The following is an 18,931-nucleotide window of genomic DNA, read 5'->3' on the forward strand; positions in this document are numbered from 1 at the left end:
AGTTAGGACTTTTTATTCAGCACCATCACAACTTTCAAGAATTTCTGAATGTGTAGCTATTAAGCAAGGATCCCGTGTATCAGGAATCTTTCATTTTATTGTTTTTAAACAGCAGGGTTTTTTAAACCAACCTTTTAAATGAAATTCTCATATTACATCTGTTGTTTTGACAACCATCTCAATATTATCCTCCACAGAAAACAGATTCATCTATGACCAATACTTCTCAAATATGCAACTCATCAAATTGTAATATAATACCTTAACAATTTGAAATGATTCAGTGTTGATGTTTATTTACTCTTTAGAATGATTTGGTAAGAGAGGCCAGGTTTTTTTAGATGATCCAATGTTTTCAGGCTCCCATCTTAATCTCAAAGGAATCTTAAGGCAGGACAGCAAAAATAAAAAGAATTCCAACAGTGTCCAATCTTTATCTTGTACCCATGAGAAAAAAAATAGAAGTGGGGTAGAATAATGAGATTTAGGAATGAGAATCAAGAAAGGTGCATTTTATCTGCTGGTTCCCTGAGCTTTGTTTTCTGCAAGAGTGCTAAAATGAGGAATATGCAAGGAGAAAGCAATGTGCGAGATACAGTGATTTGCATAAAACAATATTTCCCAACCTGTGTTCTTACAGTAACTCCCAGAATTCTCTACAATTGTTATGCTGGTTGCAGACGTTTGGAAGGCATTTCTAGATATTGACTAGTATTGATTTTAAAAGTACAGTGTAGTTTTATAGTGAGGGCTGAAATGCATGTTAATGCAAGGGATTAAACTTGGAGCTTGTAGCGTTATATAGTTGTAATCCCCCATAATACTATAAAGGAAATCAGTATTTTTCCCTTGTATGGAAATGGTTTGGGCTTAGTTTTAAAAAACAAAATCTAAAATCCTATAGCTAGAGTTCCATAATCCCTAAATTGGGATATTTTATTGCCTAACAGTGATATAAAATATGCATTAATTGTGTATTTAAGGTGTTTGCTGGGACAATAAAGAATAGATTAATAAATTAATACTTCAAATCCATCAAGATTCTGAGCGTATCATTTTGAGCCACGTTTTAATACATTTTTCCTTGATTTGTATACTGTATTCCACATGATACTGGATTGAATTTATTTCAGAAATCATAGAAAGTGTTACTGTATGCCTCTTAATTAATGATGAGTAGCATAGACACATTTTGCCTGAAACATACCAATTACATTTTTTCATTATTTCGTGTTTTAAATTGTCTGCCAAATGAAGCCATGCTATGCAAAATTACATCTCAATTCTCTTTTCCTGTGTATTTTATATTTGAATTGATTACCATGTTTCCCTGAAAATAAGACAGGGTCTTATTTTCTTTTGACCCCTGAAATAAGTGCTTGGCCGCATTTTCAGGGGGCTTCTTATTTTTGAGGTGCAGGAGGCAGCGAGTGTGGTCACCTCATGGCTGCTGCCGTGTTGCAATATTTTCAGAGAGGGATTATTTTTTTGGGAGGGATTATTTTAGTGCATGCGCTCAAAAGCCCAATTGGGCTTATTATCTGGGGAGGGCTTATTTTTTTGAAAACAGGGTAGTTATGCGTGGACTAGCATTTTTATTTATTGTACTTGTATTAATTAGTATTGCTTTTATTCATATTACTGATACTATTTATTTATCAATACTATTTATTCAAATTACTATTAATATTACACGTAGGGCACATTATGCCACAGACAGAAGTTTAAAGATTGCATGGAGAAAAATATGTATAAGCATTTTTGGTTTTTGCAAAATCTAAATGTAAAACAGACACACGGATTTTGGCAGTAAAAATAACCAATGAAATTCCTGTTAGCTTAACACTACCTTGGTTGTATTTTGACAATGAAAATATTCTATTTACTATTCTCTTTTTAAAAAATATATTATGTAATGTTTTAATGGTGTTCCTTTTAATTAATTTTATGGGCTTGATTTTTCATGTTTGGATATACTTGGTTCTATTTTGCAAATTACTTTTGGTATTCTTGTTAGGAGTCTCAAATAGCATGAACTGCTTCTGCAACTTGCTGGCATCTGGAATATAAATGGAGAAAAATACAGCAGACACTGGCAACCATATTTCGTATAGTTGCCAAGAAATTTGTATGGGTGTGACCATGTAGTCTCCAGAATTTGAGCTTGACATATGAACATATTTATTACTACATTATACAGAAAAATGAAGTGTCCATTTGTTCTTCATACTTATAAGGTGGGAAATAATGGAAATGAGAACTCTAACAGTATGTTCTAAATATTTTGGTTGAACCATTAGTCCAACAATGAAAAATTGTTAAAACTTGTACAATTCGCTGGCAAAATATTTGTTTATTTATTGACTATCAGCAAATGTAGCAAAATATACCATTAAGATGAAACATTCAACTAAGGCACAAAGTTAATCATAGAGTTAATTTCTGTGGACTTTTATTGAGCAGCAAAGGAATGGTATATTTCTAGTATAATGAAGTTTTTAACAATTTAATCAAGGACATTGATTAGCCTACAAGAGTAATGATTAGACAGCACCATCTACTGGCTAATTTTAGTGGTTCTGATTAAATATTCATTGGATTGAAGGGGATTCTTTAGTTTTCAAACTAATTTTCAGATGCGCAATACTAAGTCTGCTTAATCTTTTTACATAATGGCTCTCATTGTTACTATAGTCAGCTGCTCTCAAAAGGTTGAAGATATATACAATATGCACTTACCTAAAAGTAATGGCTCTAGTTTCAGAGAAGCCAATTTTCCATTAGAGACTCAAGCAAGCTGTAATATTTTTGGTGTAAACCTGGATTGGCAGCTGTGCAGGGTGTCATTTGACCCTTCAAGTATATATAGCATATATATTTGGAAGGACAGTCATTGAAGACAAAAAAGAATAAAATGGAAATGGGATAATGGGAGCCCTAAATAGTGCAAAAGTATTTAAAGATGAAAAAAAAAACATATTGTTCCAAGAGAAGAGAAGGCCAACATGTATGTTATTCAAAAATACAGTTGGAAAGGGTAATATAGGATTTGGGGTGTACAAGGGCATGCATATAGCTTCTGTTGGGGATGCTTAAATGGCTAGGACCTTTATATTTCCAAAATTGAATCTGTCAACCCAGTTGAAATTTAGTAGGGAGGACTTGTTATTTCAAGGAATAGCATAGAGACATTGTATTCAAGTCTTGTTAGTAATGGTTCCCATATCTGGACAACCTACATGCCCCAGTAACATAGTATCCAGACCACTCCTTGCATATTATATTTTCAATAGAGCATAACAATAAAATTTCTCAGAAAGGTATTGGAGGATGTTTAAAGATTCTTCTATTCATCGGCAACTAATCAAATAAAGATTTTTTCCCCCCTGAGATTGTGCTTCAGCTGTTGACAGCAGCCACACAAGCCCAAGAAAAAGAAAAAGCTACTGCATAGTTTTCTGGACAAGCATTATGTGTTTAGCCAGAATATTCTCTGACTCAGTTCTGCTTTGCAAATCTGTACTTCTGCAATCAGCTTCATATATTGACTAAAATGAGTATATCAGAGAAGAAACCTAGGATGCTGGAAGGCCGCCCATGCTATAGACTGACGCAAGGAAGACTGTAGAGTAGAAAGAGAAAAATATGAATGGCAATAGCGATTTAGGTTCAGAGAAACTTGTACCCGAAGAGGTCCAGGTAATTTTTGTAAATGTCCATACATAGGTATCTTTAGTGATCTTCTTGACTACGGCAGGAATATGTAGCTAAATCCAGAGCATTATGGGAAATTTAAAAGTGGAATAAAAATAAAACACTAGATTTAAATGGACATGCTTTTCTGGATCTGATATTGAGTTAATAACACGTCAGTAGAACCCTTGCAGTGTTTGTATTACAAAATTCCTGAGCTTGAACATTTTTGAAGTAATTGCTTGAAAAAAGAACTGTTTCAATATCATGACTTCATGCATTATGCAGCAATATAGCAGGATGTATTGAATTTTGCAGTTTTATTAGCAAATTCAGCTGCTGAGGATTCAAGCATCATCACTGTAACATATGCAGTTTGATATTGAAACACCTAATCAGTTTTGAAAATATGCATTCAAATGAATTCTTTCAACAAGAGAACAAACTAAGGAAAGATCTTGGATTCTTGATTGAATTTGTTTGTGATAATCCCAGCAGGTCACTTGTCTAATAGATGGAATATGGTCATGGAAAGAAATTGTTACTAAATTATAGGGGATAGCATAGGAAATGCACTGTTTAGATAACCAGCTCCAGACAATTTTCTGTTACAATGGAAGAAGTTTCTCAGGATATAGAGAGGATTATGGAAAAGGAAACACTAGTTAGTGGCACCATATAATTAAGGTTTCTGGTGCCATGTTTCAAACTTGTTACAAATAAACTCTATTTAACAATTGCTTAGTTTTAATTTACACAGCAGATAATTGTTTAGATACCAATTGTGACTTGAGCAATATTCAAAGTTTAAAGAAGTATGAGGATTACTTATTAATTATCAAATCACTAAGCTGTTAAGAAGGCATGCATGAAATGTGTGTCAGCTGAATGCAAATGGATAAAAATAGGAATGCAGTCATATAATTAACTATGCTAAAGCATATAATTTAACAAGTATCTTAAACTGGACAAGGTTTCTCAGCATAATTTATCATTTGGGGTTGAGGAAATGGGGAAAGAAACATGCACACTGTTGAAAATAGTATAATAAATATAATAAAGCATGAACATTTCCAATTTCAGTTTATTATTTGTTCTTTGTGGAGCATATTTTCCTGTATTTGAAATATGAAAAGGAAATTATCTATATTGCCTTCTGAAAGAATGCCTATCCCTTCTCCAGCCTTTAGGCTTCCGTGGCCTATATCTTTTGTCATTTAATTGGAGCTGTTGCCATGTAATACTCAACGTTAAGAAAACTAAGATCATGGCATCTGGCCCTCTCAATTCCTGACAAACAGATGGGGAAGAAATGTGTAGTGACAGATTTTCTTGGGCTTCAAGATCACCGCAGATGGGGACTACAGCCAAGAAATTAAAAGGCATTTGCTCCTGGGGAGGAAAGCTATGGGAAATCTAGACAGCATATTAAAAAGCAGAGACATCACCCTGCCAACAAAAGTGTGTATAGTCAAGGCTATGGTTTTCCAGTTGCAATGTATGGTTGTGAAATTGAGACCATTAGAAAGGCTAAGCACCAAATAATTGAGGCCTTTGAACTATGGTGCTGGAGAAGACCCCTGCGAGTCCCTTGGACTGCAAGATGATCAAACCGGTCAGTCCTAGAGGAGATCAACCCTGACTGCTCTTTAGAAGGCCAGATCCTGAAGATGAGACTCAGATACTTTGGCCACCTAATGAGAACAAAGGACTCACTGGAGAAGAGCCTAATGCTGGGAAAGATTGAAGGCAAAAGAAGAAGGGGATGACAGAGAATGAGGTGGTTGGATGGAGTCACTGAAGCAGTCGGTGTGAGTTTAGATGGACTTCGGGTTCTGGTAGAGAACATTGTCTATGCAGTCGCAATGGGTCGGACACAATTTCACAACTAACAACAACTACAATGCAGTGAGAAAAGAAAAAAAGATAGGGAGAAGTATGTCAGGGTTCAGAAGCTCTGAATTCAAATGTAGCTGATTTGAGGTTCCACGTATCTATATATACTTTGACTATTTGAATGAAGTAATTACTTAACAGATTGTGGGGCAGATTGTTACTTTCTTTTGAACAGTTTGTGGAAACTCTTATTCTACTTTGTCAACTCTTGTCATGATATCTATGACTTTAGAAAGACTTAAGAACAGAGTTATGAATATAGGATTTTTGCTTCTTATGTTGTTTGGAACCACCCTAACGAAATGCAAGTTGTCTTTTAACAGTGAGGACTACTCTATAAGCTTTATATTGCACTTGTATTTTTTTCCCCTTTAATCAAATCCAGATTTGTCCTGGGGCAAGATTACAACTCTGGAGTTTAAGTTGTGATATCTTGTCATGAAAGAAGGCCATTCACCTTTCTTCATTTTCTTCACATTAATCTGTGTGCTCTATTTCTCAGACAGTGGGAGAATTTAAAGGTTGTGTTCCCACATGAGCTGTATAGCTGTTACTATTGCTTACAATCTTCCCACCTGGGTATGCTCAGTTTCCTCAACAAATCGGCATTTGCCACCAAATTTGGTTTTCATTTTTACTGAGCAAAAGAAAACAAAATCTAGTTGTCTCACAAAGACTTGGCTCATATGTTGAAATGTTGAATGGATTTGTGTTACACCATGCTCTAATTAAAGCTGAAATAAATGTTCCTGAAGCTACTATGCCCAAATAAGGTAATAAAAAAATGGTTTTTATGAAGTTAAGAAAGCAGTTAAAGGATCTGTATTAAGTGAGTCTGGCACTGGTAAAAGCAGTGTGAGAATTATAATGCCAAAGCAAATGTGCACAGTGATGGTGTCCAGTATCAAAACTTTTTTTGTTTGCAAAAATTTGCCAATTTCATGTAGCAATACTGCAAAATTTCCCAAGACTTGCCTACAACTTAAATGCTACAGTATTCCTGGCTTTTGTACAAATGCCACTTCATAAATACAGTCAATGCAGCTTCACAATGAAAGCAATTTGTGCACCAACATCTGCTGGTATTGTTCCTATTGGTAGTAAATTACAAAATACTGCATTCTGAAAATATGGAATTGGCAGTCAGGAAAACCTAGACAAAACAGTAGACAAGAGCAGTTGGACCCTTCGTCTACTCTAGCCAAACTCAAGTTGATATTTTCTTCTGCATTGAACTTGGATGCTGGTAGAAAGTGAGGGTAGTTTGTGAAGTAATTCTATTATATGGGCACATATAATTATATGCCACTAAATTGATGTTGGCTATTTTTTGGTCAGTGTTGAAGGCTGTCTTAATATTGTGTTTGTGGAGAATTTTGCTGATTTTATCTGTGGTGCCTTTGATGTAAGGGAGGATGGCGATGCCGTTGTCCTGTTCTGTGTCTGGGTTTTGGGGGGGAGTCTCCCTTTGGATGAGGTTGGTAATTGTTTTTCTTTGGAATCTGTTGGAGATTAATACGTTTGATAGAGTGTGTAATTCAGTTTTCAGGTGGTCTTTGTCGGCTAGGCGTTTGGTTCTGGAGATGAGGGTCTTGGCCACAGAGTTGATCTGAGTTGCAGGGTGGTGATGGGATTGTGCGTTTAAGTAGCGGTTGGTGTTTGTTTTTTTCTGGTAGAAGGTGTGTCTTAGGGAGCCATTGGGTTTTTTGTAGATTAGGATGTCCAGAAAGGGAAGTCAGCTTAAAGCGTGGTCGGAGCTGCCGTCTTTCTATAAATCTTGGTGGGGGTGTGTGGAGTGCTGGCTTTGTTTCAGTAAGTGGAATGATTGGTTGTGTGGTTTTATCATGATTGGTAGATTGGTGGTGATTGTTACTGGCTGTGTGTCCGTTGTTGTTTTGTGTTGTAACGGCCTGGGTGGTGGGTGGGGCTCATTTGTTCACTAGGGCTGGTTTCCAGATGTCAGGTAGGCGGGAGGCATCATCACGTTTATTCATGTTCTGGGAATATATATACCCACGACATACATATATGCTGGTCTTGTTGTATTTGGGTATTTTCCCATATAAGATTGAGATTGTCTTTGCAATGTTTCGGCGAGGTCTCACTCACCATCTTCAGGCTGGTGTTTTTGTCTTAAAATGCTCATTTGTTGACCAGAGCCCCACCCACCACCCAGGCTGTTACAACACAAAATAACAACGGGCACCCAGCCAGCACCAATCAGCACCAATCTACCAATTATGATACAACCCCACAGCCAATCAATCCACTTACTGAAACAAAGCCAGCACTCCACACACCCTCACCAAGATTTATAGAAATATGGCAGCTCCGACCACACTTTAAGCCAAAAACACCATATGATATTTTTACCTTTTTCCAAATGCTAATTTTTTTCCAAATACTAAAAACACCAGCCTTAAGATGGCGAGTGAGACCTCGCCAAAACATTGCCAAGACAATTTTACACCGGAAAAGACCCGAATACAACAAGACCAGCATACCTACACCTGTGAAAATCTACGAATATAGATAGATAGATGATAGATAGATAGATATAGATATAGATATAGATATAGATATAGATATAGATATAGATATAGATATAGATATAGATATAGATATAGATATAGATATAGATATAGATATAGATAGATAGATAGATAGATAGATAGATAGATAGAGATAGATGATATAGATATAGGTATAGGTATAGATATAGATATAGATGATAGAGAGATAGTGATAGAGAGATAGAGATAGATAGATAGATGATAGATAGATAGATATTTAATGGTTCCAGTAAGTAAACAACACATTTAGTTCATTAACATTATTAAAAATGTACTTAAAATACTGTGTTTGGATTACTTTATAAAAATTAAAACAAAAGAATTTGAACCTTTTTACAAGTGCACATATGGAACAACTCCAAGTGCTGAAATGAAAAAAGAAAATAAATCCTTGTCTTTTACCCATTTATGGGATGGATTGGTTGCTAAGTGCATAGCATTTGTAGACATGGTTATTTCCATAAAATTTATTTCTAGTAGTAAAGGAAAAGAAATAACATCCCAAAGGACAGCGAGGTAGATTTCTTGAAGCATTCCTTTTCTTTATTCCCTTTCCTTATCATTTTTCATAAAAAAAAGAACCAAGCCAAAAATAATATACAGGTAAAGGTAAAGATTCCCCTCGCATGTATGTGCTAGTCATTCCCGACTTCAGGAAACGATGCTCTTCTCCGTTTCAAAGCCGAAGACCCAGTATTGTCTGAAGACATATCCGTGGTCATGTGGCCAGCATGACTAAATACCAAAGGCTGACGGAACTCTGTTATCTTCCCACCAAAGGTGGTTCCTATTTTTCTACTTGCATTTTTACATGCTTTCGAACTGCTAGGTTGTCAGAAGCTGGGAGAAGTAATGGGAGCTCACTCCGTTACACGGTGCTAAGGATTCGAACCACCGAACTGCCGACCTTTCTGATCGACAAGCTCAGCGTCTTAGCCACTGACCCTCTAACATAGTCCATAGTCCTCGACTAACAACAGTTCATTTAGTGACCATTCAAAGTTACAATGGGACTGAAAAGAAGTGACATGACCATTTTTCACACTTATGACCATTGCAGTATCCCCATGGCCATGTGAGCAAAAAGATGCTTGCCAACTGACTCATATTTATGACAGTTGCAAAGTCCTGGGTTCTACTCATCTGTTGCGATCTTCTGACAAGTGAAGTCAATGGGGAAGTCAGATTCATTTAACAACTATGTTACTAACTTAATTACTTAACTTCACTTAACAAGTGTGGAAAGTTGTTAATGGGACAATTTTTTCTTAACAAGTGTCTTGCTTAGCAACAGAAATCTTGGGCTCTGTTGTGGTTGTAAGTCAAGGACTATCTTTACTGTAGTTCTGACTGTGCCATTTAGAAAGAATCTTGATGCCCTTTAGAATAAGTCAAGAACATCTCTAGAAAGAGTGCAGAGAAGAGCAACAAAGATGATTAGGGGACTGGAGACTAAAACATATGAAGAACGGTTGCAGGAACTGGGTATGTTTAGCTTAAGAGAAAGAAGGACTAGGGGAGACATGATAGCAGTGTTCCAATATCTCAGGGGTTGCCACAAAGAAGAGGGAGTCAAACTATTCTCCAAGGCACCTGAGGGTAGAACAAGAAGCAATGGGTGGAAACTAATCAAGGAGAGAAGCAACTTAGAACTGAGGAGAAATTTCCTGACAGTTAGAACAATCAATCAGTGGAACAGCTTGCCTCCAGAAGTTGTGAATGCCCCAACACTGGAAGTCTTTAAGAAGATGTTGGATAGCCATTTGTCTGAAACGGTATAGGGTTTCCTGCCTAGGCAGGGGGTTGGACTAGAAGACCTCCAAGGTCCCTTCCAACTCTACTATTGTATTGTATTATTGTATTATTTTCAGGAAATATGCACCCAACCAGGATGACAAACTTTTTTGTGGGCAGAGTAGGGTAGGACTGGATTTAATATTTTAATATTATAAACAAGATAATGTTGTAGACATCCATAGCAGATTTGTTTTGAGAGGAACCTCCAAAGCATCTAAATATACTTCATAGTAACTTTATAGTATAATTTTATAGAACAGGTGATGCAAACACAATTTTGATTTCATAGGAATAGAAAGGTTTGCATTCTCCTGCTGTGGTAAAAGTGATTTTCAGCCTTTCCTATTAAGTGCATTTTTAAATGGTACACTTTATATCTGTAGTGGACCAAAATATTCTGATTTTTTTTTCTGATGACAACATTTGCAATTTGTCATCAGCTCAGTTTATTTTATTCAAATACAACTTTGGCAGGTTTCACATTCTGATTATTTGTGTTTTGTCTTCTGCAGCAATATGAAAACTGGAGACCAAAACAGCCAGATAGTTTCTTTTCTTCTGGAGAAGATTGTGTCGTTATAATTTGGCATGAAAATGGTCAATGGAATGATGTACCATGCAATTATCACCTCACTTACACGTGCAAGAAAGGAACAGGTAAATAAGTCCAATTTAGACCTATGCAGTAAACATTGTACTATTACTTTTAAAACTTAAACAAACTTGTGCGTGCAACATTTGGTGCTTTGAAAAGTGGGCAACTCATTACAAGTTGAGCTAGAGCAGTGAAAAAAATGGATATAAGAAATTATACACTTAGGAGCTCTTAAATAATTTAAATATTAAGTTACTTTCTGTTAGATGCTTGCTTCAACTACAGTAGTTTCCACCAAGGTCCTCTGTTCCGGCGGGAACAGTGGTTTAATCCCATTGGTCAAAAGGTCTGACAGCTCCATATAAAAGGGCTGCTGTCAGACTCAACCTTCGCTGGTTTGTTCTTACTTGTATTTTACTAAAGAGCTGTTGTTGCCTTTTAGCCTGTGTGCCTTTCCATTACCCGATCTAACACTTTCTTGTCTTAAAGAAAGAAATGTAGTTAGTTTCTGTACCAGAAGATTAGAACGTATCTAAGAAGGAACAAAGAAACTAATAGCTAGGTAAATTTTCATTCTAATTAGATTACTGAAAATCATGATTAAAGATAAAAAGATCTTTAGAAGATCTAAAGAATCAGCCTGAGTATTATAAAACTTTTCAAATCAGCCTGAGTATTATAAGACTTTTCAAATTCTTAGAGTTGAGTAAGCATGTGAACATGTACCGTATTTTTCGGAGTATAAGACGCACCTTTTTTCCTCAAAAAAGAGGCTGAAAATCTGGGTGTGTCCTATATATCGAATACAGCATTTTTTGCCTCCCGAAGCCCCGTCCCTTCACCCAAATGGCCACGCAGAGCTTTACGGGCTGTTTTATGCTCAATTCCCCCCCCCCATCCCCCAGCAGCACTCTATAAGCTTCCCTAAAGCTATGCATGTATTTTTTTTGACCAAAAATGGGCCCGTTTTCCCAAAAAAACTCTTTCTCCCTCCCTCCCTACTGTATCTCTCTCTCTCTTTCTCTCTTTCTCTCTCTCTCTCTCTGTCTCTACCTCTATCTACCTACCTACTCTCTCTCTCTCTCCCTACCTACTGTATCTCTCTCTCTCTCTCTCCCTCCCTCCCTCCCTCCCTCTTCCTCTATCTACCTACCTATTTTTTTTTAAAAAATGCCTCTTCAAAACCTTGGTGCGTCTTATATTCCGGTGTGTCTTATACTCCGAAAAATGCATTAAGTTTTTGTGAACATTGAAATTTCAAAAGGTTTTAAACAAAGTTATTTACCAATCTGTGCCATAGTAATCATGGGAACATCTTATGTCTCTTGTTGCTTAAAGTACAGAAAATAGAAAGGAATGGTCCATGGTTGCAACTGAGTTATATAAGAGGAATTCAAGTCTGATCAATGAATGCTATGTCTTTATAAATCATTTAAAGTGGACAAACTGATAGTTAATGACACCCAATTATTTAGTGTGCTTACAACATAAATAAATATCAAAGACTCTAACATTATTTTTATAACTTGAAGGAATATGAATTGAAATGATCTGTGAAGTTTGATATAAGGCTATGCGATACACATTGAGCAAATTATTTTAGGCACCCAAACAAAACTTGGAATCATTACAATATTCATATATTCTGGCCACTTAGATCGTATATTACCACCATTAAGTACAATGTTGTTTTATTCATGAATTAATGGTAACATTGGGCTAATAGTGGAACCTTCGTGTCATAGTGGAGCATAGAGTTTTATGACTGATTAGTCATTTGTATATTGTGGTGAACAAACATTTTTATAGCACAAGGAAGTCAGTGGTGGGATTCAATTTGTTTTCAACCAGTTCTGTGGGTGTGGCTTGGTGGGTAGCATGGCATGGCATGGCTTGGTGGGCATGGCATGGTGGGCACAGCAGGGGAAGGATACTGTAAAATTTCAATTCCCTCCCCACTCCAGGGGAAGGTTACAGCAAAATCCCCATTTCCTTCTGATCAGTTGGGACTCGGGAGACAGAGAATAGATATTGGGGGGGGGGGGGGGGAAAGTCAGAGGTGTTATTTACCAGTTCTTCGAACTACTCAAAATTTCCACTACCAGTTTTCCAGAATTGGTTAGAATCTGCTGAATACCACCTCTGAAGGAAGTGCTACTATATCCAAGTATGTAATATGATGCAGTATAATATACACAATTCAGCTTTTTAGAAACTTGTAGTTTTCTACTAGAAAAATGGACAAAAACCTTTTCAAATAATATATATAGGAATTGTTCAAAAGAATCCTCTTAAATTTGATAATATATTTTGCCATGTTTTCTATTTTGATTGGTTTAAGTTTTATACAATTGTGTGTGTGTGTGATTATTAGAATCTATGGTCTAAAAATCCATGGATGGATGAGTAGATGGTCTTGTAGTGAAGGCTGCGATTGACTGATACATTAAAAAATACATTTTATAAAAATTTTAATTTGTACTTTTCAGTTGCTTGCGGCCAGCCACCAGTGGTAGAAAATGCAAATACCTTTGGAAAGATGAAGCCCCGTTATGAAATTAACTCATTGATCAGATATCATTGTAAAGATGGCTTCATCCAGCGACATGTTCCAATAATCAGATGCCAAGGAAATGGTCGATGGGATTTACCTAAAATTACCTGCATGAATCGTGAGTAGATTATGTGGAGGAAAATATGATTGCTTATTCTTAAATTAGATATTTGCCGTCCTGGTGAAACCTTCTATAAGATGAAAGTAAAACAACTTTTCTTTCCCATAAAGTATCTTCAGTCGTTACTCTGACCACTGAATTTACTTTATTCAATCTCTTTGTTCTGTGAATTGGGCAACTGAATGATTTGATGCTTACCTATAGAATGGGAAAAATGATTACTATGGAAGAGATTATAGCACACTAGCCAATGTCTGAATCTGATTATACTATATATATTATACATTGCATTCATTCATCCTGCTTATATTTCTGTTAGCGCAGTTGTAAAGCTTTCCTTCTTTTTTTCGTTTATTTTCAGCATCTTCATTCCAAAGGACTTATTCTAAAAAATATTATTATAAAAATTCTTCACCAGGAAAGGTAAACTCATTTAATTCATCAAAACATTTTCATCGTTGGATCAGGACATGGCAAGATTCAAGGCGCTGAACCCACTCTGGTAAAAGTGGGACATTTGCCATGCCAGAATGCCCTAATTTATGGTGCCTTAAAAAAATAAAGGATTACCCAGCATTTTGGAATACATATGGACCTGAGTACTTACAACACATATCAATGATGGCTACAAATGAAAATATTGAAAAGGGAACAATTTCCAGCCTATCTAGTATGTTAATTTCTATATGTCGTTGGTGAGGGATTATTTGATTCTTTACCCCAGTACCTGTAGTAATTAAACTCTTCCATTTTAGCACCAATGATAATGTAAATAAGATGATTTAATAGTGTTTAAGTGTGTTGTATTTTTAAAAAAACTGTATATACAATAAGATGTCAAACTAAGTTCAGGCTTATTTATGACCATTTGGCTTCAGAGATCTTTAATCATTTATGTTGCTTGTCTTGGAGGTACTTTACTAGGCTGGAAATAATTTTAAACTGTTATCAGTAATCATTTTGTAAACATGGGAGACGCGGCTATTACAAGCTGAAGATGAACTGTGAAAGTATTTCGGTCAAGAAACAGCTATTTTCTAATGAAGAGCGGTAGAATTTATGGAATGAAAAGCTTTCACAAGGAATATGAAAATAAGAGCAACTTGGAAGAAGTGACTCCAATATGGAACTTGACTTTTGTCCTTTCTAGCCTTGGCACTGATCACGAAGGACTTGAGGACTCTTTTAAAAAATTGACAAGGAGGGCCTGTAGGATTAATAACAATAATAATAGTAATAAAGGCTAATAAGTAATAGTAATAAAGGCTAATACTTTAATTTTCAACCAGGGCCATTTTTTAAAAATATCAACTTTTCCAACACTAATCATGGGTCTATTTTACAGCTCTCTGCATTTTAAGATGGAGATATATAGACCTACTTTTTTGTAAAATAAAATTTAAAAAAGTAAATAATTTTGTATATAAAATATCTATAACCATTTTTAATCTTTTTTATGAAGTAATAAATGTTTGTGTATGAATGCTGCAGCTGTGAAGCGTACATAAATAAATGAAGTAAGCCATACAGATATAATTTATTGGATGTTCTTTCTATCCTGACAGCTGTCAAGCTCCACTAATGCATTAGGAAGAGCAAGAGTTGGTTTCAAATGTTTTTTCTGCTTAAAGGGAAAATAAAATCTAATAAATCAGATCATTTATTTATGGTAATATGAATGATAGTTATGTGATAATCATGATCTTTGCCTCTGAAAAATATGTTATATGCCCTTAAATATATTGTATGTTTTTCTTCAATGCGGAAGACAGGAATTATCTTTTCTTCAGTACTCAACCTCACACAATCTACTAGAGCAATTAGCTGTAGAAGAGGATAATTTTAAAATCTGTGATGATATTTATTGTTACATTTATTCCATATAAGACTGCACATTTACTCATCTAGTTTGCCTTTACAGCTTCCAAAGTGGTCATAAAGGTTATGAGTAGATTCCATAGGTATTCAAGAATTGGACTTGGATCAACTTTATACATTAGTTTTATGTAGGAAATATTTTCTTTTAATGCAATCTCAAGTAGTATACATTTATAAGAGTTAAATTCTGGTTTGGCGTCTTTCACATATGGTATAATTCCTACATAATATTATAATATTATTTAGCTGAATTACTGCTATAATGAATCCACATAATGACACAGTTGAGGAATTCCCTATTGTATGATGAGCAAAAAATAAATTGATTAAATTGTGGAGGAAATCTGAACTATCATTCTACGAAACAGAGTAGTCTTATGGTAGTATTCTGATATTGGATTAAAATGAGTACATCACAATTTTCATCTTTGGATTTTGCTGTAGTCGCTCTTGCTAAAATTATCCATAAATTGAAATTATTTCAATCAATATTTTGAAATGTAAAATTATTCAGAAAAATCAGGCTCTATCTGATTATTCTGATCTGTCATAATTTCTTATAAAAGATTATCACTTTTAAAGCCATGTATATATTCCTGGTTTTCTTTAAATTCTCTTTTTTGCTATTTATATTCTGCCTTGTATGTGTAATGTGCATCTTTCAAATTTATATATGATTCTGACTCACCAAAGAAATTTGCTCCAGTGTGATTTCTCTAGTTTATTGCATGTCCTTGAAATTTAAGTCGATGTAAGGTCTGTTTGTGCTCAAGAGTGAAGTCAGATAATTAAGAACAACAAATACTTGATATACAAGCACTTTTATACTGTTTTTATTACAACTTAATATCTTTTTAGCTGTTTAACCCAAGTCAATAAACCTTTAATGCAAAATTGAGTAGACCACAATCATTAGATAATGATTCATTAAAGCTGTTTTATAATATACCACATGTATATAGTGAATGTATAAACTAAGACTATTCTCAGTTAATGGTACATTTTGTACTATTTTATACAAAAATATTTCCATGTAGGTTTTGTTGCTGTTTTTCAGTATTTGTACTTTCGCTCTTTGTTTTATATTAGCACACAATTCAAAGCTTTTAGGCCAGAAATTTAGCAAAGAAAAATAGGGAAACGAAAAGCTATTAAATTTTGATCTAACCCAATTATAGCAAAATATCTTCAAATGATGTGAAAACGCAGCAGAAACATGATCTATTTGTGCTGTATATAAAAAGAAGCATACCTAACCTTGTTCTAAATGAAGTCTATTTTCTTTCTTTGCCATATTGATTCAGGCAATGAACAAGAATAAATATTGTCTAGACTTCTTTTTACAACACTACATTTTAACTATGCCATGACCTGGATGGAATTTCATGTGTACGGGCATTTCTTCCTCATTTTCTCCTTGCTTTGCTCATCTGCCTTCAAGAAAATTATTCAGGATTAATAAACTTCTCTCTGTTCTTCTCTCATGTGACCAGGTGTATAGTGCAAAAGATCAATGCTTATTGTTCATGCAGCTGCCTTCAAGCTGTTCCACTTTTCCCTCAGTGGCCCATTAAATCTACCTCATATAGAAAGGGATTCCAAATATTGCTGCTTCCCAGTGAGAACCTGACACTGTGCAACTAGATGTTGAATCTTGTGATGGTGCTGCAACATTGAATGCTGCTTATTGCTACCTATTTGGTCAATATTCACAGATTCACTAGGATAAATAAGTAATTATCCTAATGCAGCTACCCCTCGTTAATTGAACAATTATAAAATATTTTATAAAATGATACAAGTAAATAACAAATCTCAGCACTCAAAAGTCAGCACAGGAAGAAGAGGTCTTTATGAGCAATAAATAGTTTTAAATTGTCTTTAGATTTCAGAAGAACAAAGTGGTATTTAAACATTAGGCTACACTACGTCTATATTTAGCCAATAGTCCACAAAAGCAATGGATGGGAACCAATCAAGGAGAGAACTAACGTAGAATTGAGCAGAAATTTCCTGACAATGAGAAAAATAAACCAGTGGGACAACTTGCCTCCAGAAATTGTGGGTGCTTCAATACTGGAGGTTTTTGAAGAAGAGAGTGGACAACCATTTGTCTGAAATGGTATAGGGCTGTGATGGCGAACCTATGGTACGTGAGAAGACCAGCGCTCTGTCACCTGTGAAGACCAGTTCACGGGTACGAATGCGCATGCCAGAAATCCAAAGACCAGGTGGCTAGTGGCATGTGCACATCGGGCAGCTGGTCTTTGAGTTTTGGGGGCTCTGGCATGTGCGTGTGCTCCCGTTTGGGCAGTCGGTGCCAAAATTTTGCCATCACTGGTATAGGGTTTCCCCTCTTGAGCTGGATTAGAAGACTTCCAAGGTTCCTTCCAACTTTTATTGTGTTACAAGTATTCCTTTGGATTGTCTAGTTCTGGCCTTTGGCTTTTGCTTGGAATCTCTTTCAATAGGCTGATGAACTCCAGATAACCAAGTCACGTGAAGTCCATCTCCATCCAATCTTAACACAACTACTTACATACAGTACATATATACAAGTTACCTGTTTAAGACTTGTTTTGTACAGAATATTAAAAATATGTGGAATGTAGTCCCAGAGTAAGAGACTATTTTACATTGTGGGCATACTTGGAATTAGCATTTTGTGAGTGCTCTTAATAAACTCTCTTCATAGTGACAGCATAAACTTCAAGCAGCCCAATCCAGTTTAGATCACCATTTAACTGTTTGATAGGCAACTAAATAAAAATAGATTTGTGAGAACCTTTATGCTGGCTGAAGATGATATTCAAGATGTCTATATTTTACCGCACATTTCATTTTTTAATGTCTCGTTTGAGTTCAACTTCATTTTTGTTGTCTTCATCGACATATCCATGAAATTTTCCAGGCAGGAATTAATGAGAATTTTTTCTATATGCTGCAAAATATGGAAACAATCAAAGTCAGTACTTTGCTTAAATGTTCATTTTTATGTACATCAGTGAAAGATAGAAATGTCAACCCTGATTTGTTAAACAGCAACAAGGTTCTAGAAATAATCCTTTTTAGGAAAAAACAACAACAAGCCTTTTCATTTAAGGTTCCAGGAAAAATTATTTCCCTTAAAAATGAACATTGGTATATCTGAAAATAGTATACAAATGTACTATGTACCAGATTTATTATTTATTCTTCCTTCTCCCTATTTCCCTTTCTCCCCCCCTCTCTCTTTCTCTTACACACTTACACACATACTCATATAAAAGTATGGTTATGATCAATAACCAGAAACATTACAAAAATGCATAAGTAAAATAATGCTTGGTCACGTTTGCATTTTTTTTTTCATTTTCACTTTAGCAATGGAAATGTTTGTTATTATTGAGTTCTGAGGTAATAACGGCACAGCAACAGCAACGGTCAACTATTTATTAACTTCAGTATAACAGAACAGAGAACTAGCCGGCTGACAGCTATTTATACCCACAGCTGTCAGACCGGCAACCAATGGGAGCTCTAGTATTGTCCCGCGGAGGAGATTGCTTAAATAGACCAATCAGGGGTGAGCTGTAGGATGAGTTACTGAGCGCCACCTGCTGGTGGACGCTTCCAGGACATAACAGTTATCACAGAGATCATAATACTTTGTGTCAAAAAGAAGTAGCAACTTGCCCATTTTGGATATATAGGTAGATCAAATCTCGTACACATTATAGTAAATACTGAAAAGCAGAATGTAATAGAATATGTTCTACTGTTTTAATCTGTCAGATTCAGATTATCAATCAGCACTGAAAATGGGATGCAAGAGTATTTTAAAA

At 35.4% G+C, this 18,931-nt stretch overlaps 1 protein-coding gene across 7 annotated transcripts in view; it reads left to right on the forward strand.

Annotated features, from left to right (window-relative positions):
• The window catches only part of VCAN (versican), a 101,830-nt gene extending 85,820 nt beyond the window's left edge, over positions 1-16,010 (forward strand). For all 7 annotated transcript variants that reach the window (XM_081942669.1, XM_081942667.1, XM_081942673.1 and 4 more), the window contains 3 exons: positions 10,472-10,616; positions 13,044-13,226; positions 13,591-16,010. In XM_081942669.1, coding sequence (XP_081798795.1) covers positions 10,472-10,616; positions 13,044-13,226; positions 13,591-13,721 — 459 coding nt within the window. In that variant the 3' untranslated portion in view covers positions 13,722-16,010. The remainder of the gene's footprint in view (positions 1-10,471; positions 10,617-13,043; positions 13,227-13,590) is intronic.
• The last annotated feature ends 2,921 nt before the right edge of the window (positions 16,011-18,931 follow it).

The sequence above is a fragment of the Natrix helvetica genome (genome assembly GCF_964273705.1).
Source record: "Natrix helvetica genome assembly, chromosome: 2".
NCBI classification, from domain to species: domain Eukaryota; kingdom Metazoa; phylum Chordata; class Lepidosauria; order Squamata; family Natricidae; genus Natrix; species Natrix helvetica.